Here is a 25,857-nt window from a genome sequence, read left to right as displayed (position 1 = left end):
TTAAGAATACGTGTGTATTGACTGAAATGATCTAGTAATTGATTGATGTGATGTATCCTATTTATTCACTGTGTAAATTGAGGCTGGCTCACAACCCCAGGCCTTGCGTATGTGTTAATGTGTGAGGTCAAGGCATAACGAATTAGCCATTTGACTAATTAGGGTCATTATAGAACATGTGGACTCGATTGATAGCCTTAGCGTCTGTTTAGCACTGATAGTGAAATCTGATAATGAGGGAGAATAATGAAGAATTAACTGTTTCATAAATAACGGGAAATTTAGGTTGTCTCTATTTATATTTATTTAAAAGGGAGAAAATAGCTCCTGAGACATATGAGACATGTTATCCTGAGACGTATTATTCTGGGACGTATGATGTGATGTTATTCTGAGACGTATACTGAGAAGTATAGAGAGAAGTGCAGTGAGACGTATAATCCTGTGATGTAATCCTGCGACGTATTAATTTCTGAAACGTATTCTGAGAGTATCCTGAGATGGATGGTGGAAAGTATCACCCTGAGATCCAAGGGTCTGAACAGCTACAGTGGAAACAGAACAGACTGGGGACGAGCAGGTTATGAAATCGTACAAGATGTTGACTTCGATTGTTCACTCGATCCTATGATGAACTAAATCTATCAGTAAACAGATCGGCTATTTTATTTAAATCTATTTGCGTTTACTTTGCATTTCGGTTAAAGTTAAATTTCTACAAGCAGAGTATATTCCTGACGTAATGAATTTTCACAGTGTTTTTATGTAATTGATTAAATTGTTTGTTTACATGTATGGGGGCTCGTGTTGGTTTGTTCTATATACCTGCTCAGATCTCTACCTATTTCACCTATAAGTTTTCATCACTTATATTTATATTTACTCGAACCGGGCAATAACATCGAGGGTGGTCAACCCCTAGATAACGAAAACCAAACTTGGGCAGGACACCCACCAGGGACAATTCTTCCCCCATTACAAGCCTTATGATCTTTTTAATCCATTGTCTTTTGCAATGGGACATTTCAACAGGTGGCAAATTAGGTTGCCTAGCCCATCACAGGGCCTAAAGGAAAGTTCACTCACTGCAACCATAAGCTCTGCTTTTGTGACCTGATCAAACAGTGATGGTGATAGAACTAACCCATTACAGGGTTCTCACACTTTTGAAACAAAATTTTCCAGGTCTTTTCCATGTTGGTACATGTACCTGGATGAAATCAACATTTTTCCAAGATACACTTATGACCATTAGTGAATGAATTAATAAAACATTTTGGCAGGAAATGTGCATTTTTAAAATCAAAAGCTATTTCCATTTTGAGACTCACCCTTATCATCTGAATTAGACATGAGACTTTGCACTCAACACAGGATGTATCACTAGGATCATGTTACTATAACTAACTGAATTAGACATGAGACTTTGCACTCAACACAGGATGTATCACTAGGGTCATGTTACTATAACTAACTGAATTAGACATGAGACTTTGCACTCAACACAGGATGTATCACTAGAATCATGTTACTATAACTAATTGAATTAGACATGAGACTTTGCACTCAACACAGGATGTATCACTAGAATCATGTTACTATAACTAACTGAATTAGACATGAGACTTTGCACTCAACACAGGATGTATCACTAGGATCATGTTACTATAACTAACTGAATTAGACATGAGACTTTGCACTCAACACAGGATGTATCACTAGAATCATGTTACTATAACTAATTGAATTAGACATGAGACTATGCACTCAACACAGGATGTATCACTAGAATCATGTTACTATAACTAATTGAATTAGACATGAGACTATGCACTCAACACAGGATGTATCACTAGAATCATGTTACTATAACTAATTGAATTAGACATGAGACTATGCACTCAACACAGGATGTATCACTAGGATCATGTTACTATAACTAACTGAATTAGACATGAGACTTTGCACTCAACACAGGATGTATCACTAGAATCATGTTACTATAACTAATTGAATTAGACATGAGACTATGCACTCAACACAGGATGTATCACTAGAATCATGTTACTATAACTAATTGAATTAGACATGAGACTATGCACTCAACACAGGGTGTATCACTAGAATCATGTTACTATAACTAACTGAATTAGACATGAGACTATGCACTCAACACAGGATGTATCACTAGGATCATGTTACTATAACTAACTGAATTAGACATGAGACTTTGCACTCAACACAGGATGTATCACTAGAATCATGTTACTATAACTAACTGAATTAGACATGAGACTATGCACTCAACACAGGATGTATCACTAGGATCATGTTACTATAACTAACTGAATTAGACATGAGACTTTGCACTGAACACAGGATGTATCACTAGGATCATGTTACTATAACTAATTGAATTAGACATGAGACTATGCACTCAACACAGGATGTATCACTAGGGTCATGTTACTATAACTAATTGAATTAGACATGAGACTATGCACTCAACACAGGATGTATCACTAGAATCATGTTACTATAACTAATTGAATTAGACATGAGACTATGCACTCAACACAGGATGTATCACTAGGATCATGTTACTATAACTAACTGAATTAGACATGAGACTTTGCACTCAACACAGGATGTATCACTAGAATCATGTTACTATAACTAATTGAATTAGGCATGAGACTATGCACTCAACACAGGATGTATCACTAGGATCATGTTACTATAACTAACTGAATTAGACATGAGACTTTGCACTCAACACAGGATGTATCACTAGGGTCATGTTACTATAACTAATTGAATTAGACATGAGACTTTGCACTCAACACAGGATGTATCACTAGAATCATGTTACTATAACTAATTGAATTAGACATGAGACTATGCACTCAACACAGGATGTATCACTAGGATCATGTTACTATAACTAACTGAATTAGACGTGAGACTATGCACTCAACACAGGATGTATCACTAGGATCATGTTACTATAACTAACTGAATTAGCCGTGAGACTATGCACTCAACACAGGATGTATCACTAGGATCATGTTACTATAACTAACTGAATTAGATGTGAGACTATGCACTCAACACAGGATGTATCACTAGGATCATGTCACTATAACTAACTGAATTAGATGTGAGACTACGCACCCAACACAGGATGTATCATGAGAATTATGTTACTACAGTACAATTAACTGAAATTCAAATAAATTTGTATGTAACTCATTTTAATTTACAGAATATAAGTGCTAACTTTACTCTGCATCACTGCAACTGTTGGCATGAAGAAAGTTTATTTAGAGAAGAGTTGTTTGAAATTGTCACAAGCCCCAAAAAATTATATACCTTTGTGTTAAAAGATGGATTGATTTTTTTTAACCCATTGTAATATCAAGTTTGTGTTGGGTGTCTCTGTGAAATGCCTATTCAACTTGAATCCTCTGCAACATGTTCTGTACTGACAAGTAAGCAAAATAGGCAAAAATAAATATTAATAAATGCTGGATGTTAAGTAATGTTGAGCATCAGAGCTTGTCCAGGGTAGAATATGCACAGATATTCTGTATCTACTTAGCCCCGTGACAAGGAAGTGGTAAAGTGTTCCTTGGCACAACCAAATTTTATATGGTTAGAACAAAGAAGTGGTAAAGTGTTCCTTGGCACAACCAAATTTTACATGGTTAGGACAAGGAAGTGGTAAATTGTTCCTTGGCACAAACAAATTTTACATGGTTAGGACAAGGAAGTGGTAAAGTATTCCTTGGCATAACCAAATTTTACAAGGTTAGGACAAGAGGACAATTAGTTTTTGTAAGATCTGTTTGGCATGGTCTGATAGCAAAATTCTCCACAATGGCCAGTGGGGTTGGGAAAGGATACTCTTGGTGATAACGCTTAACACAGCATTTACAGCACAAACTACCAAATAATAAAACAAAGACTCATTGTGTTGGTCATCTTTATGTATCAAAAGGGGTAATTAGGAAGAAAGGCTTTATTTTTCTCTAATATTTATTGAAATTTCAGTGCCCTAGATAACATTTGGGGCAACTGTATATTTCACTCATAAAGTAAAATCTCAGTGAAATTAGATTACTACTAAACTTTCTGGGTATTTTCAATTTTAAATGATAATTCAGTTAAATTTAAAACAACAATTACTTCCATGGTAATGATCATCACCACAAATCATATTTGTTACAAAACCTTATTTCCATCATGTTATTTGGATGATTGAATAGAGTCTGATTCAACAAATGTATCAATTATGAATATAGTTCTTGATATTGATGACGGACTGTCATTTGGCTGGAAATAGTGAAGAATTGTTGAATTTTTCGATAGACTTTCAGGTATTGTAGGTTTTCTCCCTCCTATTCCTCAGATCTTTGGCATCAAATATTATCGGAATGCTTGATTTTATGCAAGAAAAGAACAAGCAAGCACCATGTTGGTTGTGAAAATAGTAGTTAGACTGGTTTATCATACTTGTTTACATCTCAAAAATGTGCTTAATAATTCTATTTTTCAATCAATTATGTAAGTAACACCAGGCAATAATATTAGACAGGATATTTAAATTGGCTGCTCATTTACACAAACATATGCATAGAGAGGTCAATTTTTAGAGTAAAAGAAAAATACCTGCATACACAGTATGCATACTGAAAGAAAAAGCTGGGTATTAAACTGTTTTAATTGAATGAAATACACAGACACACTGCTTAATTGGGGCACTGCACATTTACAGACAATGTGTTCTCACTGTATGCTGATAGAATGATCTTATCTTCTGGATAACAAAGATAACTGATAAGGAGTGGACTAAAGAGTAACCAGTCCACTTGACTAATCTGATCACCTGATTGGAATCAGGGAGATCATTTTATCTTATAAAAAAAATTTGAGATAATTCAAGAATCCCACGTAATACTCATAGCAGGTGCTTATCTACTTACTCCTTTTAAAATAAAAATATATTGAGAAGTTGTGGAAAGTTTAAGGAATATTAATTTTGCCTTCTTCCATTGGTTGCAGAGCATGGAATTATCCAATCACAGCAGCCAATTCATCAATCAATTTTGTGCATGCCATAATAATAAATTCAAAAGTGGTCCATTGAAAGAAAACTTGCATTATAAAGGAGTGGATTCATCAATTGCCATGAACTTGTGTGCATTATTTATATGATAATCCTGTTAACGGAAATGTTCTAGCCTCTAAATACTGTTCAGCCAAGAAAGGCAATCAAAGATTACAAAGTCAGTGGCAAGGTTGCCATGTTTTGGGATTACAGAAGGAAGTTTTGGAAGGATTGGATTGAAAAAATATAAGAACATTTTCTGGCTCTCAATTCATAGCACAGGCACTTGATTCTGGGGTAAACTAATGTGTAAACTCATCAGTTAACACAAGTTAATTGTTAATTGGTGAGTGTACACATTAATTTATCCTGGAATCAGATGCCTGTGAAACATGTACTGCATTCAGTAAACCTTATTGTTGTTTTCATCTTTATCTTATTGATAGCTTGTGTGTGTTGTCAAATAGGGATTTTTAAACATAATTGTTGTGAAATAATGGTATGGAAATTGGACTGAGTGTTCCTGCTTCTATCCACTGTTTAACCCTACAAGGATATATGATAAATAATAATCATAATACATATGATGACTCTTATTATTGTTCTCATGTTTCTAATTTTATCTTTAAACGAATCAAATGTAAATCTTTGGAAGTGAATTACAAAAATATAGTACATTTTAATGATAAAAATTATTTAACTATGCCTGACTTGAATAGTGTAAAGCAAACTAGCACATTGACATTAGTTGAATTTAGAAGAAAAGAATTAATAATGGTTTTAATTATATATATTATTATTATTATTATTATTATTAAACATGAAAATGAAGTCATATTTTAAAATTGTTGAAAGAACAATAAAATCTGAAAAATATGTAACGACTCAAAAATGGATCTTAGAATAACTGTGTACATAATTATTATAGTGCATTAAATCAGAAGACTAGGTTTATGAATAGTGTTAAAGACGTGTAAGAACAGAACAGAACATCCATGCATAAAGGTTGCTAGGCAGCAAGGAAATCTACAAAGCAATCAATCAGATTAATTACTGCTTCAGTATACTGATGAAAAGCTATATTACTTTATCCATTTTCTTTAAGTACAGTATTTTATCATTTAAAAAATTGTACTGGCCTGCCATATTATTACGTTTTTGTCCAAAATTGCTGCTGCATTCTACTCTTAGATATGAGGTAGTGATTTGTGACATCACATGATGGTCACTGTTAAACGACTTTATAGACCTTGCAAATTCTAATAGTATATGCTCTTCATTTCGGATGTAAATTTGTATACCATATTAAAATGATTAATTCTCATGTATGTCATATGTTGATGATATTAAATTGTATTTCTTTTGTTTGTCTAATTGGAAAGGAAATATGGTGTCCATGATACCGATCTCAAGCTCTATTTTACCCTCTACATACAAATTCACAAAAATGCAAGCATCAGTGATCTCTTAACTTTATAAAGAATGTCAGGTTACATAATTAAAATGATTATTGTCTTTATTTTTAAAGGCCAACATGCCTAACATTTCTTTTCAGAATAAACATGGGTATATGTATTTTTTCCCAAGTAATCAATTCCCATCACTTGTAAGTGGCATGGAATGTATCACATATTATTTGAAAAGTTTGCATTTTATAATTTAGGGTTGAAACAAGTAAAGATGCAAATCCACAATCACCTAAACCACCAAAAACAGCTATGACAATGGTAACAAAATAGACCACCAAGACTGCAACACCAAAACAGACTTAGACGGTAACACCAAAAAAGTCCAAGGTAAGATTAAGATGCAGCAATTTCAAACTTTCTAAAAACTTTATAAGCAACAAGCATTGTGTCATGTCTTTAAGGGTTAATTACAGTAGTGAAATAAAATAAGATAGAAATAATGAATAATTTTAATAATATCTTTAAATGGTAATTTATAATTTTATTGATTGAATACATTAGTTTGAACTCGTAAGCCATTGAGCCAGGAACAGAATATAATCTTGACTGTATTTGTCATCAACAATTTAGAATGATGGTCCCAAATTCAAAGCACAGTCCATTGTAGAAATATAGCTTTTTAAGGGTTAATACCTTGTTTTCAGAACTAAAGGATTCCATACATGAATTATAAATTTAAGGCGCCAATAACATTTATGTTGTATGTGTACTATTTGTTTTATTAATTCATCACATTCTATATTTTCAACCAATATCTTTTCTTGCAGGACTGATCCAAAAGAAATGGCAGAGTATCAAAGAGGTGATGATAAACAAGAAAATTAATGAAGTGATAAAGCCATCAAGAAATCAGGATATAAATGGATGGATTTTCAAAATTAAATGGACAATTAGGCACTAAAGGAACCTTATGGCCATTCTTGATATTTGGACCTTTTTAAAACTGTATTTGTATGTGTTGAACAAATTCAAAATAAAATGTATTCTCATATTCTGTAATATTTGCTTCAATTCTTTGTCTAAAATTTTATGCCAGGGAGGTGTTAGAGGAATCCACAGACAATATATCCTAGGAATCCTTGGACAATATGTCCAAGGAATCCTCAGATGATATGTCTGAAGAATCAAAAGAAATGGGCCTCTGACCTTATTTTAAAGTACATAACCTTGTTTTAGCAATATCTATATATTAAGGTGTTACTTGATTTCAATGATTTTATAGTTATCTATAAAAAATTGCCTGTAACATAATATGTAGTAAATACATCCATGTTTCTTTAGAATCATTTTATACCATGGGCCAGCTTGAAATCTTTTAGCATCATTCATTTCCATCCATTTGACTTTTCAGGCTCTGTGACCTTTTGGTAAGATGATCTCTTCATAATGTAACATGTGTTTATGACATGCACTTCTTTAGAGTTCAAAAAAGCTATTAACATTGCATGACTCTACTTAATGGACTTCAGACTGAATTCCTGACAAGCTAATAACAAGCTTTGACTCTATTCAATGGACTCGAGATAGAAACCAGAGAAATTAATAACATGTCATGACTCTACTGTCATGGAATTGTATAAATCCTTTTATTTATTAAATACATGTACTCAGGTTTCATTTTTTGTGTACAATGATACCCAAGGGTGATCTATGTATATTGTACAGTATTTCAAAATAGTGAGCCTGGTTCATCCTATGCCGCATGTGTGAAGTGCTTTCAGTGAGAAAAACCGAATACTTCCAGTGCACAGACAATGTTTGACGACTTCGTCTGTATATAAATGCCTCACAGTAAGATTAAATCTTCACATTACAGAACATTTTGTCAGTGAGTGGTCTACATAATGACTTGCACATCTTCAGCTGTTGAGGTATGTGAATTATTTATTTCTTGTGTATAAGTTATAACTATTGTACAACCATGTTTATTTTTGTATGTTTGCTATGTAGCTTCAGTTTACATAGTATAATGCAAACATATTTTCTATTCTTGTTTGTGACTTAGTAAGGGACTTATATTAGCAATATAAAGCTGCATTTTTAAGAAATGTTTGGTACTGTAGGATTCTTGTCAGGCACAGTTAGGTTTACTTCTGAACCTGTTTGTTGTATTGTAAGTGTGCCAATAATGTAATCTGTATAACATACCGTATATAACATCATTACATTTCATCATATATGCCCATGTCATGCATAGTACATGGTGTTAGCTGAACTGAGTGTACCAGAGCGATTTGAGTTATCAGAGTCATCGGAGTTGACGTGGTGCCAGCTGCAGAGCTAACCATAGAAAGTCGACCATAGCAGTTGTAGAGCAGAATAAATGGTGTTGCTGGTCGAGTTGCAATTGGGCATTGCTGACCGAGATTGGTGGGCACTGATTGCTTGATTGACCAACCTGGAATACTGGCAGCTTGAATGGCCACTGTGACTGGTAGCCGAGTGTGCTGGTGACAGAGTAACTCCATACATGTAATCTCTAAGCCTTGGTCTAATTTTTGGGGTTTGTAAAACCCAGTGTGTTTTTGGGACCATAAAGATAATGTGTATATCTGTCCCTTTTGTTTACATAATTTCACTATTTGAGTGATTACATTTTACTATATGAGTAAAATACTTTTCTTCTACTATTTGAGTAAAATGCATCAATCTTTTCATTGTGAAATCACTGTGAATCATTGACCCCTTGTCCTTGTACTGTGTAAGGTCATTTATTTGTATTTTCATTATTAAGTCCATGCATTTTATGTAATTGATCCAATATTTGGATCATATACACAAACACATATTAATCATAATTAATTGCTCATTCAAGATGTTCATCATTAAACAATGTATTTGTATCACTATCGAAAGTGTTCTGTTGTAAATCCGAAACCCAACCTGGTTATCTTGTTACATCTACTTAATGAACTTCAGACTGAGCTCCAGAAAAGACAGTAGCTAGGGAAGTTCTCCATTCATGACTTTCACTTGCCATGTCTAATGAATGTTTGCAAGTCATTAGATAAAATATACCCAGAGCTAGAGCCTAACTTTCTTCAGACATCACAAGTAAAGTTTACTTTATCCATTATGGAACATGTCTCACTTTTTCATGGACTGAGAGTCAAACCAATCAAGTAGGGCAAGTAACAAAACTGCTTTTCTTTTTTCACTACTAAAAATTATTGTCTGGAACTCTTTCACTAGATGTAGAAAGAAGCATGCACACTAACTCCCTCAGTCTTCACTGGGACTGAATCATTTTTACACACATTTAAAGTTTTACAAACATTAAAAGTGTATGAAACAGACGTGGTGTACTTACTAATAAGTAAAGATGAAGAAGTCCATCATGAAGTGCATGGAGTGATTTCTAGTATGCAGCACAGTCATACAGATGTCAAAATACTTTTCAAATGATGATCTGAGCTTTCTCTTCTGTAGGATACAATCAATATCTGAAAGGATAGTTAAGAACTACCAGCAGTTACAGTTCTTTGATTACAGTGATATAGAATTTAGATAACATCTTGCCAAATATATAGTATTTTCACTAGCTAAGATTCTATGTTAAACTATCTAGACCTTGGTGGATGAATATATTTCATTGCTTTGCTCTAGCAACATCTACTGAATTCCACAAGTTGCCTCCCTTTGCATGTAATGGCAGCTAACCAATAGCATGTAACGGTGGTGCATTGCACATCAGCCAAAAATGGGAGGAAATTAACATCAAACGTCTGTACACATACCAGAGAGAAGCAATTACAGATGTATTTGAGGGAAAAGATATATTTGTGCAAGCATAAACCAGTAGTGAAAAATCACTTATTTATGTGTCCGTTCCAGTTGTATGATCCTCTTGTCTCAATCATGGAGGAACAGTGTTCAAATTCAAACAACTTGATTTTGATTGGATGTGGTGGCCTGCCAATGCATCCAACGAAATTCACAGACACAAAGCACTGAAATATTGGATCAATCCATGAAGGTGTAGATAGGTTAAAATATTGGAAACTTGGCTAGCAAAGATGACAATATAGAGGGATTTGCAAAAATACAGAAATATAGGGGCATTTTGAAAAAACAGGAAATATAGGGAAGGTTGTAATTATTTTGGTATATAGAGGCAACTAGACACACAAATATAAAAATCTCCATACGAAAAGTTTATGTATCATGTGTACTCACTTAAAAATTATGTCCAACTGCAAACAACAAGGACCCTGATCTGCCATAACAAAGTGCACTGTCAGATCAGGGTCTATGTTGTTTATTCTACTAATTAGTCAAAAATAGGCATAGATCCAGACTGGTCAGTGCATTATGCAACAGGAGAACTGGATCTGTGTAGCTGGCAGTTGGATCAGACTGAAAAGTGAGTATAAATGGTGTATATATATAACTTACATATCCTAGCATTACATCCGTATTGTTGGCATATTTGGAATCTGGACTTCTGCCATGTGGCCATTTGATAAAGATATCTTTTTGAAAACCTCGTTCATATGCGGAGTAATTGGCAGCCTCAGAATCCAGGGCTGGATCCTGGAAAAGTGATGTATGTATCATATATAAAGGATTTTACATAGGTTTTGTACAGTCCTAAAGACATTATTTTCAAGGATTTTACCATTTTTCAAAGAGCATTTTTCCTGAATAAAATAAAATTCCAAACTCTTTCACTATTTTGAAAACACTGCTTGGAACAGTCCTTAGTATTTCTGCTAAGTTGAAAACAATATCCTTTGCTACACAATTATCAATAACATCTGAAAGCAGATTGGGTAAAGTTGCAGAAGCCTCACTTTTCAGCATTGTTGCATAAACTGAAAGCAACATGACAACAAATCAACTATTATTTATCTTGTTTCTCACTAATATATGAGACTTAAGAGCACTTTCTACCACGCGGGAAATATCCAATATTTTGTCACTAGACTGAGCAATTGGCATTTTTTTGTGTGTCTCTGATTAAAGCTGTCACCTAACCACTATAAGGCAGGTCACATTACAAAGCCCATAGTAAGTCAAATATAAGCTAAGTCAACCATTTGCATTGTTTGTCTGATTACAGTGCCACTTATGCAATGGGACACAACTGATTCCGATACCTAACAGTGTCATGTACTAATTCAAGAACTCAATTTTATCATATTATGCTCTTTTTAAAAAGTTTAAAATCTTTTCCTTTTAGATCATATTTTATAAACATGATTTTGACAATAAGTAAATGACATTTTTTGGAGGAAATTCCTGTACTTTTTCAGAAATTCAAGTATGTTTATAAAAAAAAACACTTTCTTTTATATTCAATAACTTTTCACAGCAATCCTCTGAATTCAAGGACTTCATGAGTACTTTCTTCTTGTTAATGAAATGAGATAAATGATTTCCATCTTCTGAATGTTATGGCAAGCATAAAAAGGTAATCATTCAATTAGTTTCAAATATATTATTCAAATGTAAAATGCAAATGTAAGATTCAACTGTAGGATTCAAATATAAAATTCAAATATAAAATTCAAATGTAAAATTCAAATGTAGGATTCAAATGCAAGATTCAAATGTAATATTCTACTATAATTTATCACAAAAAGAAATACTCAAGTGTACAAAAAAATATAATTGTACATTATACTGATTCAGACACTCTTGTCCAATGTGATATCACCTTGTAGGAAGTCATATTTAACTTGCACACACAAAAACTCTGGAATGGGTCTAAGCACTATGAAATCAATGATATCATATAATAACACAGGAACAGACATCTACAGTAATAAGCAAGCTTTATAAATCTAGATGTTACTTTTTACAAAATTAGTAAGCTAAAGATTCTTTCATCAAAGTTCTAAAACTGGGAGGAAAATCTTTACAAACTGGTACCTGCCAGAATGAATCTAAATTAGTATGATTATCAGGAATATCTACAATATTCACCTTGACCTAATTGTTCAAAGTTATAGAAAATCTACAATAATCACCTTAACCTAATTGTTCAAAGTTACAGAAAATCTACCATAATCACCTTGACTTATTTGTTCAAAGTTACAGAAAATCTATCATGATCACCTTGACCTAATTGTTCATAGTTATAGAAAAACTGTTCTTGATCTTAAGTAAGAGAGCAGAAAATTAATGATTCAAATTAATTTGATATCAAGATCTCCGCAAAATATATTACAGAAGTCCCTTATTATAACACTCTCCATGGGGCCATGGAACTAAATAATAAAATTAAAAATAATAATAATAAAGTGGTAAGAACAACTACAACAACAACAACAACAATAATAATAATAATAATAATAATGACTTTATTTAATGATAAAACTCATTTGATCATCAAAAGACCTTCCATGAAACTTTCTAGAATTACACATATATGATGTACAATTTTACAAGTTATGGTGTTTTAAGAGAACGAGTTGTTGTGCCTTTAGAAAAACAAATTCATTCAAATTTAGATAACACTGCTATTATAAAACAATTACAAACCATTACAGACTAGTACATACAGGATCCATTTAAAGAACAGCAGTGAACCTGTACAGGGCATTACATAAATGTACATTGTTTTAAAGATTAGTACCCAGACACACACACACATTCAAATGATTTTTGTATGTAGATGTTGATGCTTCTTAAAAGGCTTGGATGAAACGTCTGACCTTATACTGGGTGGAATGGAATTCTATAGCATGATTTCAGAAAAAGCACAACTCTTCTTATACAACTTAGAATTTGATTTATCTGTTTTTATTAAAGGGGGCCATATCTGATGATGGATGGGCATTGTTGTCAAAAACATGCATAACTAGATGTGTTTAAAAAATGTTGTCAATTTTATTCAGCAGTTTCTGAGAAATTGTTTAAAGGTTTTTCTGTATTTAGTTGTTATTTTTGTAAGTTTATTACCATTTTTCCACACATAATTGGCTATACATGGTGGCCAGTATATCTGGCAGAGGAAGAACTCAGTAAAACTCCAGGAAATAACAACTGAGTCATGGGAAGTGGCCGTATTTAATAATGGATTGGCATCATTTTGTACAACACTGACAGACTTTCATGCCTGAATGCTGTTAAATTTTTCAGTGGTACTGAGAAACAGAAAAAGGTTTCTGACATTTTTGTAACAGCACAAATTTTTTAAATAGCAGATCAGCATCTTATGTACAATAATAAAAGACCTTCACCTTGGCATCCATTGAATTTGATCAAATTCTGTTCAGTGGTTTTGAGTAAGAAATCAATTAAAAGTTTAAATTTTTTTTTAGTAACAACACCTGTCTGATGTTGAATCTGTTTAATTTGAAAAAAACTTGGAAATGCTTTAATGCCAGGAAGCTTTCTACAAAATTTGCAAATTTCTGAATCTGTTTAGCAGCTTTGTGTGTATATTTTTAGTAACAGCAACCATACTGGATGATGGATTGGAATCATTCATATAAATGCCCTTATACAAAGCTACTTTAATTAAAATTTGGTCAAATTCTTAACAGCAGTTTTAAGTTGTTTAAATGTCTTTCTATTCGAGCAACAGTGGTTATATTTGATGACAGATTGGTATCATCTGTAATTGGTCCACTGGGTTCTCAAAAGAAAACTGAAAATAGCAACTGTATATGGCCAACACACAATGCAGGAACATATGTTAAACTGACTTGGCCTTATTGCTAGGCAAGCTAAAAATACAAATTAATACTATTTGTATCTAACCAGAATGATAATGAAGTGTATCCCTTCAGCCTTAAGTTGCTGGACATATTCAGGCAAACCTCCAAAGTTGACTTTATCGATGGTGAAATCCATCCTCTCATGCATATGATCGATGTCAGCATACTGCACATCCTGTAAGGAAAACAATGGGAATAATCAGCATACTGCACATGCTGTAAGGAAAACAATGGGAATAATCAGCATAATGGACATCTGTAACAAAAATAATGGGAATAATCAGCATAATGGACGTATGTAACAAAAATAATGGGAATAATCAGCATAATGGACATCTGTAACAAAAATAATGGGAATAATCAGCATGATGGACATCTGTAACGAAAATAATGGGAATAATCAGCATAATGGACATCTGTAATAAAAATTATGGGAATAATCAGCATAATGGACATCTGTAATAAAAATAATGGGAATAATCAGCATAATGGACATCTGTAACAAAAATAACAGGAATAATCAGCATAATGGACATCTGTAACAAAAATAATGGGAATAATCAGTATAATGGACATCAGTGATAAAAATAATGGGAATAATCAGCATAATGGACATCAGCAACAAAAATAACAGGAATAATCAGCATAATGGACATCTGTAACAAAAATAATGGGAATAATCAGCATAATGGACATCTGTAACAAAAATGACAGGAATAATCAGCATAATGAACATCTGTAACAAAAAAAAAATGGGAATTAAAATTCACACCTTATTACCAATCATTTGCACAAAACTTTCTGTCAACTCTTGATTACTTCAATATTGGCATAATGTTGTTTTAAATGATGAACACAATGGACAACCATGTGACAGTAAATACAAAAGTATAATTTAAAATGCATGTTGGGCAAAGTCTGTTGAATGTTTTTATTTTCTTCAGATCAAGTTATTGAAATATTTTTTATAGTTTTAATAACGGTGCCCATTTTGTAAAAACTTGAAAGTCCTCCAGCCAGGATGCCATTCAATTTGGTAAAATTCTGGTGAGTGTTTTTTGAGAAGAACTTGATTAAAGGCTTTCCTATTTTTGGTGACAGTCATAATTTGTACAAGAATGAAAGACATTAATGCTGGAATATTTTCAGTCCAGTTTTGGAATAATTATGTTCACCAGTTTCTCTTATATTGTTGGTGATTTATTTTATATTGTTTGTGAATGTGGTTGCATTTGTTTATAGATCAACATCATTTTGTATCAGCCTGAAAACTCTTTATCTCCGTAATATTCAGGGGATTTTTTAGATGTTGTTTCAATGTTTTTATATTTTTCTATCATTGGTACTTACTCAAAAGCTTTTCATGTTAGAGAGCTGTCAAATTCAGTCAAATTCTGTAGAGAATTTTGAGAAAAGATGGTTTAAGTTTTTATAGTTTTAGTAATGGTGGCCATATTTGATGGCAAATCAGTGTTACATGTGTACATTTTGAAAACCCTTAATTTAACTCATTCAACACTTTTATTAGTATCTCTGCTGCTATGCCCCAGAAGCACTAAGCTGTGTCTAGCTGCTTGTGCCCCAGAGTTTTTACCTGCTTGAAAATTTTTGCATTCACTCTTACCTTAATTTCTCTTTTTACATCCAATTAAAATCCATAAAATTTTTACCATTTATTTCATATGAAATTTGTCTACACAGTCTTTAACAACTTATTTATACAGTATTTACAAAATTATGTGCAACGTTTATCTGCAAGAACTCTATCATCATCGCTGTCAGCATCCTCATCTTCTGACAATTCAGTCTCAGAAACTTCTATGTCCTAATCTAAATCTCACAAAATATCCAACTACTGAACATATCTTTCCTCAGCTTGCTCAATATTTTCAAGATCAAACCTGAGAAACTCCTCATTTTTGCTCTCATCAAAAATCACTCTTACATCTGCCATCATTTATGATTTTTTATGAACAGAACATGTGTAGTGAAACCGCTAAAAACAGTAACCCTTGGCTCCTGGACAATTCTTATTTCCACAAATGAAAGTAAAATCATTTCTGTTTGGTTTAATAGTTGTTTAGTTCTTGGAATAAACCATTTCTAACGAATCAGAGACATTGTATCTAACACACATTCATCATGCCTGGAGACGAGATCAGACATTGAATGCAGTAAACAATTCACGACTACAGGTGGGATCGACCAATGAATGCAGAAACCGGATCATGCCTACAGACAGGATCAGGGCTGAATGAGATGTCAAGATGCTTTCTGTCAAATTTAATCAAATTCTGATGAGCAGTTCCTCAGAACAAGTGCCATTTAACGGTTTCCTATATTGGTGTGTGTGTGTGTGTGTGTGATTTGGATTTTTAATGTAGCTTTAACAATTTTTCAGTCATATCGCCATGATGTCTGCAGTGTGGCAGTTTATAGTGATGTCTAGCACTGGGGCATCATGCTGCTGATATGTAGCATCATGTCTCACCCAGTCACATTATCCTGACATGAATCCAACCAGTCCTAACCCTAATCTCTTAATGCTGAGCACCTTGTGAGGCAGCTGTTAGTAACAGTTTTATAGGTCTTTGGTGTTACTCTGCTGGGGTTCAAGCCTGTGACCTCCCACATCTGAGGTAGCCTACTTTTGGTAACAGTGGCCATACTTGATAGGTCAGCTTCATTTGTATAAAACTGAATCTTTGAGCAGTCATCAACGATGCCTTTCATTCTTTCGAATACGGAAAACATCTCAGGTAACAATTCTTTAGATATTCCAGCATATCAAATTTTGGTAGCAAAAAATTTACTTATATATCTGAGTTAATATATTCACAGGTACAGTACACTCATCTTTTACATATCTTTGATCTTGAACCATATTAAACAGAAGATCATTAAACCTGTCTCTGATACCGATAAGATATAACATCATGATACTGACAAGATATACCATCATGATACTGACAAGATATACCATCATGATGCTGACATGATATACCATCCTGATACTGACAAGATATACCATCATGATGCTGACAAGATATACCATCATGATACTGACAAGATATACCATCATGATACTGACAAGATATACCATCATGATGCTGACAAGATATACCATCATGATACTGACAAGATATACCATCATGATACTGACAACATATTTCATGAGAAATTGGGTTTTAATTAATGCATGAATTTTTATTTTTAAATGCCCCAAGTTATTAAAATAAAACCATGCAAGGTATCCTGAAATTTTACACATTGTGTAATCTGCAGTACTCCCAATTTTCATTAGCTCCAGATTTATACTAGCAAGACCACAATTAATATAAAAGTCATGCATACCTTCTAAGAATAATTTGAAAGTAATTTTTTTAAATAAAAGTTACAGTCTCTTTTAAATTCCGAGAAGATTAAAAATATGTTGCTTGCATAATTTTTCATTCATTTTTACTCTCTTTAATATGAAATATTTTCCAAGATGGGAGTACCTCTGTAGGTTAAAATTTTCACATGTTTAAGCTGGTAAGTACCAACATAAAATTATAATAATTGCATTATTCAGTGAATACTGCTCAGTAGACTATGATAAATATTTTACAGTGTATCAAATTCCAGTCAATACTAATCATTTGTCTTCAAAAAACATCTGACAGTGTATTAAATTCCAGTCAATCTCGCTCAGTGGTCTTCAATAAATGTTTTACAGTGAATTAAATTCCAGTCAAATTTCCAGTCAATAATAATCATTTGTCTTCAATAAACATTTGGGAATGTATTAAATTCCAGTCAATATTAACGATTCATCTTCAATAAAAATTTTACATTGTATTAAATTTCAGTCAAAATTCCAGTCAATATTAATGATTTGTTTTCAATAAAAATTTTACAGTGTATTAAATTCCAGTTAAAGTTCCAGTAAATATTGCTTAAAAATGCATATATAGACCTTCAACACCCTTATAAATTATCTTTCCATTACTATTTTTTCTATTTCATTGTATAGCTACATTATTTTGCTACAAACTACTTTACTTTCTTGTTAGTTTTATTGCCAAATGTATCAAACTACCATTCTGTCCAATAAAATAAAAGACTAATGTTTTGAAATGTACCAGTTAGTGTTTTCCTCAATGAATACTTTCATGCAGAGTTCTTAACCAAAATACTAACCAAAGGAATTCCGGCATTGACAGTCCTGGAGACCGCTTCCTTCAGATTACTCAAATTGTTGTAGCCATAACGACATAGTTGGAAGCCAAGGGACCAATATGGTGGAAGGTATGGATAACCAATAAACTGAAATATAAAGATGCAACATTCAGATTTATATACAAGATTAACACCTTGCATTATCTTTATAACCAAATCAACTGTAGATTTTGGGGGATGAACAATTTTCTAGCAATAAGATGAGGCCATGACTTAGTCATGAAATATATGCATGTCTGTCTTAAAAATGGATATGTGCCAATGACACTCAATGAAATAATAATAATAATAATAAGAAGGAGAAGAAGAACAATGAACTGCAAATGCCTTTCATTGTGCATAGCATGACCCAGGGGCTCAAGCCATTACATTGTTTATCAGTCTCTTCAGGTCCAGTTAATTTATATATGATTGTAAGACTGGGATCCTAATAGTTTCCAAGCAATGTTCCAAGAGCAAGTCACAAAATCTAGGGCCCAATCGGGATGTACAAGTGTACAGTCACTGATCTCTTGTTGTCCATCATGTGTATACATTGTTATAGGTATGCTTCTCAGCAGCAGTTTATAAGTTATGACAAAGCAACAAATTCTCATACCCCAGGGGTACAACACACTTTCTGTATTGGACACAATTAGGCTGATTTTGTCTCTCTGCATCCTAGCTTATAGGGTGGGGATCTCAACAGTTTCCAAGTTATGACCCAGAGTGAACATTTTCCACTCCCAATGACCTGAGGGTGCAATCAACAATCCCCATTTGCATGTTAAAGCAGTGGCCATGACAAAGGTACACACTTAATTTCTTATCATCATATACAACACTTAAAAAGAAGTCCCCATAAAGGAATAAGACCTTACTCTCTGAAAAAAAATTATAAAAATTCTACATAAGAACATATTTGTAATTGAGATATTTAAAAAAAATATTGCCATTCCCAAGTGTTATATCAAACTTTTAAGATTCATTGTGCATATCTATTAACAACTCTGAACTTATTACAAAGTTTAATTGGAAGGCCATATCTAGGTCTATGAACATTGTGCGCACCATATTGAATTGGAAGGTCATATCTAGGTCTATAAACACTGTACACAGCATACTGAATTTGAAGGCCATATCTAGGTCAATAAACATTGTACACGACATAATGAATTGGAGGGGAATATCTAGGTCTATAAACATTGTACACGACATACTGAATTGGAAGGCAATATCTAGGTCTATGAACATTTTACACAGCATATTGAACTAGAAGGCAATATCTACTGTCCATAAACAGTATACACACCATATTGAATTGGAAGGCCATATCTAGGTCTATAAACAGCATACACACTATAATGAAACTGAAGACCATATCTAGGTCTATAAATAGCATACACACCATATTGAATTGGAAGGCCATGTCTAGGTCTATAAACATTGTACATACCATACTGATTTGGAAGGCAATATCTAGGTCTATAAACAATGTACACACAATATTGAATTGGAAGGCCTATCTAGGTCTATAAATAGCATACACACCATGCTGACTTTCAAGGCCATATCAAGGTCTATAAATAGCATACACACCATATTGAACTGGAAGACCAAATGTTCGTATATAAACATTGTACACACCATATTGAATTGGAATGCCATATCTAGGTCTATAAATAGCATACACACCATATTGAATTGGAATGCCATATCTAGGTCTACAAATGTCATACACACCATACTGAGTTGGGAGACCCTATCTAGGTCTATAAGAATTGTGCACACCATATTCAATAGGATTTTGCTGAACGGTTCTTGAGCTATGCTGGTTATAAACAACATCCCAAGGTAAGAGATCAAGTAAATTACCAATGGCCGCAACTCTGTCTAAAATGGTAATGCAGCAAAAACCCACAAACGGCATAGACCCAGTACAGTGTGTGTCACCAAAAATGTGTGTGATTAATAATTTGTAATGAAAAAAGATAAAACTTTGTTACTGATAACGCAGCAGCAATTCTAAATTATGATCATGGCACAACATTGTATGCATTAAAATGGCATGTACTAGCTGAGACGTTAACACTGACTTCTGACAGTACAACTCTGTCAAGTGCTATTGATAAAACACTTTCACTACACTACATAATAAAAGGATCTTGTTGTTACATAATCAATGAAAACCTCATTGCTACATAATCAATGAAAGCATCATATTGCTACATAATCAATGGAAGCATCCCATTGCTACATAATCAATGAAAGCCACCCATTGCTACATAATCAATGAAAGCCACCCATTGCTACATATTCAATGAAAACATCCCACTGCTACATAATCAATGAAAGCATCCCATGGCTACATAATCAATGAAAGAATCCTAATGCTACACAATCAATGAAAGCACCATATTGATACATAATCAATGAAAGCATCCCATTGCCACATAATCAATGAAAGCATCCCATAGCTACATAATCAATGAAAGCCACCCATTGCTACATAATCAATGAAAGCATCCCATTGCTACATGATCAATGAAAGCATCCCATGGCTACATAATCAATGAAAACATCCCATGGCTACATAATCAATGAAAGTGCTTCATTGCTGAATAACCTATGAAAACCCCATTGCTACATAATCAATGAAAACCTCATTACTACATAATCAATGAAAACCTCATTACTACATAATCAATTAAAGCCTCATTGCTTCATAATCAATGAAAGCCTCATTGCTATATAATCAATAAAAACAACCCATTGTTACATAATCAATGAATGCATCCCATTGCTATATAATCAATGAAAGCATCTCATTGTTATATAATCAATGAAAGCATCAAATTTCTGTATAATCAATGAAAGCATCCCAATGCTATATAATCAATTAAAACATAATTGCTATATAATCAATGAAATCATCCCATTGCTACATAATCAATGAAAGTGTTCCGTTGCTACATAATCAATGAAAGGATCTTGTTGTGACATAATTAGAGCATCTCAGTGCTACATGATCAATGAAAGCATCCCATTGCTACATACTAAATGAAAGCATCCTGATGCTACATAATCAATGAAAGCATCCCATTGCTATATACTAAAAGATAAAATCCTAATGATACACAATCAATGAAAGCATCCCAATGCCACATAATCAATGAAAGCATCCCATTGCTACATACTCAATGAAAGAATCCTAATGCTACATAATCAATGAAAGAATCCCACTGCTACATAATCAATGAAAGCATCCCATTGCTACAGAATCAATGAAAGAAACCTATTGCTACAGAATCAATGAAAACCTCATTGCTATATAATGAAAGAAAGCATCCCATTGCTATATAATCAATGAAAGCAACCTATTGCTACATAATCAGTGAATGCACCCCATTGCTGTATAATCAATGAAAGCATCCCAATGCTACATAATCAATGAAAGTACTCATTGATACATAATCAATGAAAGCCTCATTGTTACATGATCAATGAAAGCACCCCATTCCTACTTAATCAATGAAAGCATCCCACTGCTACATAATCAATGAAAATATCCCATTGCTACATAATCAAAGTGTCCCATTGCTACATAATCAAAGTGTCCCATTGCTACATAATCAATGGAAGCACCTCAGTGCTACATAATCAATGAAAGTAATAATTGCTACATAATCAATGAAAGCACCTCAGTGCTACATAATCAATAAAAACATCCCATTGCTACATAATCAATGAAAGCACCTCAGTGCAACATAATCAATGAAAGTAATAATAAATACATAATCAATGAAAGCACATCATTGCTACATAATCAATGAAAGTAATAATTGCTACATAATCAATGAAAGCACATCATTGCTACATAATCAATGAAAGCATTTCTTTTCTAAATAATAAATGAAACTATCTCACTGCCCTGTAATTGATGAAAGGATCTTGTGACAAAATCAATGAAAGCCTCATTGCTACATAATCAATAAAAGCACCCCATTGATACATTTTCAATGAAAGCATCCCATTGCTATGTATTCAATGAAAGCATCTGATTGATTTGACTTCAATTCTGAGCCAGAGAGTAATCAATGATTACAAAGCTCACCTCTTTAAGCTTCTAGTATTTCCTAGTATCCACTGTAAGCAATAATTATCATGTGGAGAATAACTCAGATTCTAATGATCCCTACAATCCAAAAGACATGGAACAAGAAAATAATTACATTCTTTTTTCTATCAAAGTATGGGTACTTTAATGAGTCGATAAAAACCAGAGAATAATTTCCTTTTTATTTTCTTAAATAACTGTTCTTACAATCTAATTAAGAAGCATATTATCAATGTCCACCACTACAATAAATGTTTAAATATGTCAAAGTCAGGAGTTCAAATAATCTTGTATTGGCAATGAGTATAACCACTATCAGAAGCAAGTTCATGCATCACTAATTTCTTTGATTAGCTACTAAAACTGAAGACCCACATGAAATGTGTGCAGTTGACTGAACTAGTTCCTATACTGTTTATAGGTATAATGCAGATAATCTTTCAAGACTAACAAATCACAATAAAGTGAATATATAGTCATTAAGCTGGAAAGTATACCATTGAATACATATTTTATACCTACTTTCAACTACCCTGGTCACAAAGGATGCATGCATCATGGAAACGTCTATGTGGTCATGAGTTAAATACTGATGCTTAACTTGTGCTAGTAAAGCATACAATGTTGAACACAGTGACCTTAATTTTCATGGGTGCTGTATAAACAAAAGATGCATATCATCATGTTTAATGGTTCAATTGACCCAATAAATGATTTGTAAACACAAAATTTAAACAAAGTCACTGAAGCATAAATTAAATGTCACAGAAACTTCTTTTGTGATGTGTGAGGAAGTAGTTAGTATCAAGATGCATCCCTCACCAGTTTTTATGATTCCAGATAATTGTACAAAATGACTTTAGGATGATAGGCCTACCCAATATATATAAGTAAAAGTACTACAAGATAAACAATAAAAGGTAAAATGTATAAAATCCTTAAAACAATTTGTGTAAGTGTGTGTTACTAACATCAATGCATATCATCATCAAGTTCATGACTTTAACAGTGTCATTAAGAAAGTAAGACAAAACACAAAATGTAACTCAGATCAGTGAAGCAGAAAATACCATCCATAGTGACCTACTTTTGCATTGATGGAGTAGTGCTCTTCACAATGTGTGATGATTCTAGATAGAATATTATGTAAATAGCATGCAAAAAACTTATACTGTCACAAGTTAAACACAAAAACTTAACCTCACCAGTAAAATGAGAAATGTAGGTAGCAGTGATAACCTTTTTAATAGGTGTAGTACTAACATAGATTTATAATTTTAACATGAATAGTTCTAAGGAATTTATCTGAAGTCAATAAAGAAATAAATTTTACAGTGACCTAATTTTGTGATGGTATAGCACTCAAAAAGATAAATCTCCCCACAGTGTTAGGACTCCACGTATCAAATAATGCATATAGGATGCAAAAAATCTATGTGGTCATGCTGAGACTTAACCTAAGTCAGTAAGCTGTGAAATGTAGGAAACAGTGACCTGCTTCTATTGTAAAGGTGTGTTACTAATAGAGATGCATACAATCATCTAGTTTGATGATTCTACCATGAACAATACTTGAGAAAAACCCAGAAAGTTTAACCATTATGTTAGTGAAGCATAAAACATGGGTCATGGTAATTTTACATTTGTGATGAAGGAGTATTATGATGTGTCATGCATCTAGTATCAATACATGATGCAAAAAATCTATTTGATCAAGAGTTAAATAAAATATTTAACCTTAAAGAGTAAAATGTGAAATGTAGGTCACAGTGACCAATTGTTGTAAAGGTATGGTCCTAATAGAGATACATGTATATACACCTAGTTTTATAATTCTTCCATGAACAGAGCTTGAGAAATAAACTTATGGCACAAAATCTAACCCATGTCAGTGAAGCAAGAAATATGGGTCAGAATGGCTACTTTTGTGCTGAGATTACAGGACTCATCAAGGTCAGAATGGCTACTTACAGGAGTCATCAAGGTCAGAATGGCTACTTACAGGACTTATCAAAGTCAGAATGGCTACTTACAGGACTCATCAAGGTCAGAATGGCTACTTACAGGACTCATCAAGGTCAGAATGGCTACTTACAGGACTCATCAAGGTCAGAATGGCTACTTACAGGACTCATCAAGGTCAGAATGGCTACTTACAGGACTCATCCAAGTCAGAATGGTTACTTACAGGACTCAAAAAGGTACATATTCTCTCTAAGTTTCATAATTTCAAGTATAACAATATTTATATAGGCTGCAAAAATGTCTACAATGTTATATGAGCTCAAACATGAAAAACTTCAGTAAATGAGTAAAATGTGAAATGTAGGTAACAGTGACCTTCTTTCATGGTAAGTGTGTGGTATGCATATAATCATCTAGTCTGGTGCTTCTGGCATTGACTGTGCTTGAGAAAACCCAAGAAAATATAAACACAGAAAGTGAAGAATGAAACGTGCATCAAATGAAGTTTTGTGATAAAGGGTTTCATGATGTTTCAAGATGCATCCCAGTCACACTTTCATAACTGAAGTATAACAGTATATATACTGGGTACAAAAGACTATCTGGTCAAAATGTAAACATAAACACATATTCTAAGCCAGTAAAATTGGAAATTTAGGTCACAGAAACATTTTGTTGTATGGGCGTGGTATGAATAAACATGAATCTATAGTCTGATGATTCTAGCATAAGTAGGACTTGAGAAATAAGAAGAAAACGTTTAAGACAAGTCAGCATAGCATGAAATATGGATCATAATGACCTACTTTTGTGATGAAGATGTAGTATTTATCAAGATGCATGCCCTCATCAAGTTTTATGACTCCAGGTAATACAGTATGTATGCAGTGTGTGTTTTATGACTCCAAGTAATACAGTATGTATGCAGTGTGTGTTTTATGATTCCATGTAATACAGTATGTATGCAGTGTGTGTTTTATGATTCCAGAACGAGGACTTCAAAGCAGTAAACTTACAATTTTGATTGGTAGGTTGGCTTCTAAACCAGAAGACTTTTTATAACATAAATTTTACAAGTCTTAAGGAGACTGTAAAAAAAAAAAAAAAAAGTGCATTTTTTGACATAATATGCAAACCATAATAAGATAGAAAGTATTGAATATGATTCAGTTTCTACTGGAAAATGTTACTATAATAATGAATTGATTCCAGTCATTGTACTGTCTATTAAATGAAAAAAAGGAAGAGGTTTACATCTCATAGTTCATTGAAATCCACAACTGTCAGTGTCAGGGGTAATACAAACTCTCCCCATCTTTATAAAAGTAA

The 25,857-nt window shown here is 33.1% G+C and overlaps 1 protein-coding gene across 3 annotated transcripts in view; it reads right to left on the bottom strand.

The window, feature by feature from the left end:
* Window positions 1-25,857, bottom strand: part of LOC149806562 (maltase-glucoamylase-like) — a 353,277-nt gene that overhangs the window by 64,728 nt on the left and 262,692 nt on the right. For all 3 annotated transcript variants that reach the window (XM_089954672.1, XM_089954663.1, XM_089954683.1), the window contains 3 exons: window positions 18,429-18,554; window positions 14,290-14,421; window positions 10,975-11,112 (listed from right to left, as the gene is read on the bottom strand). In XM_089954672.1, the coding sequence (XP_089810798.1) occupies window positions 10,975-11,112; window positions 14,290-14,421; window positions 18,429-18,554 (396 nt within the window). The remainder of the gene's footprint in view (window positions 1-10,974; window positions 11,113-14,289; window positions 14,422-18,428; window positions 18,555-25,857) is intronic.

The sequence above is a fragment of the Sinohyriopsis cumingii genome, chromosome 1 (genome assembly GCF_028554795.1).
Source record: "Sinohyriopsis cumingii isolate HCF-2022 chromosome 1, ASM2855479v2, whole genome shotgun sequence".
Lineage (NCBI taxonomy): Eukaryota > Metazoa > Mollusca > Bivalvia > Unionida > Unionidae > Sinohyriopsis > Sinohyriopsis cumingii.
Note: the sequence above shows the minus strand (reverse complement) of the source record. Positions and strands in the feature narration are given on the sequence as shown.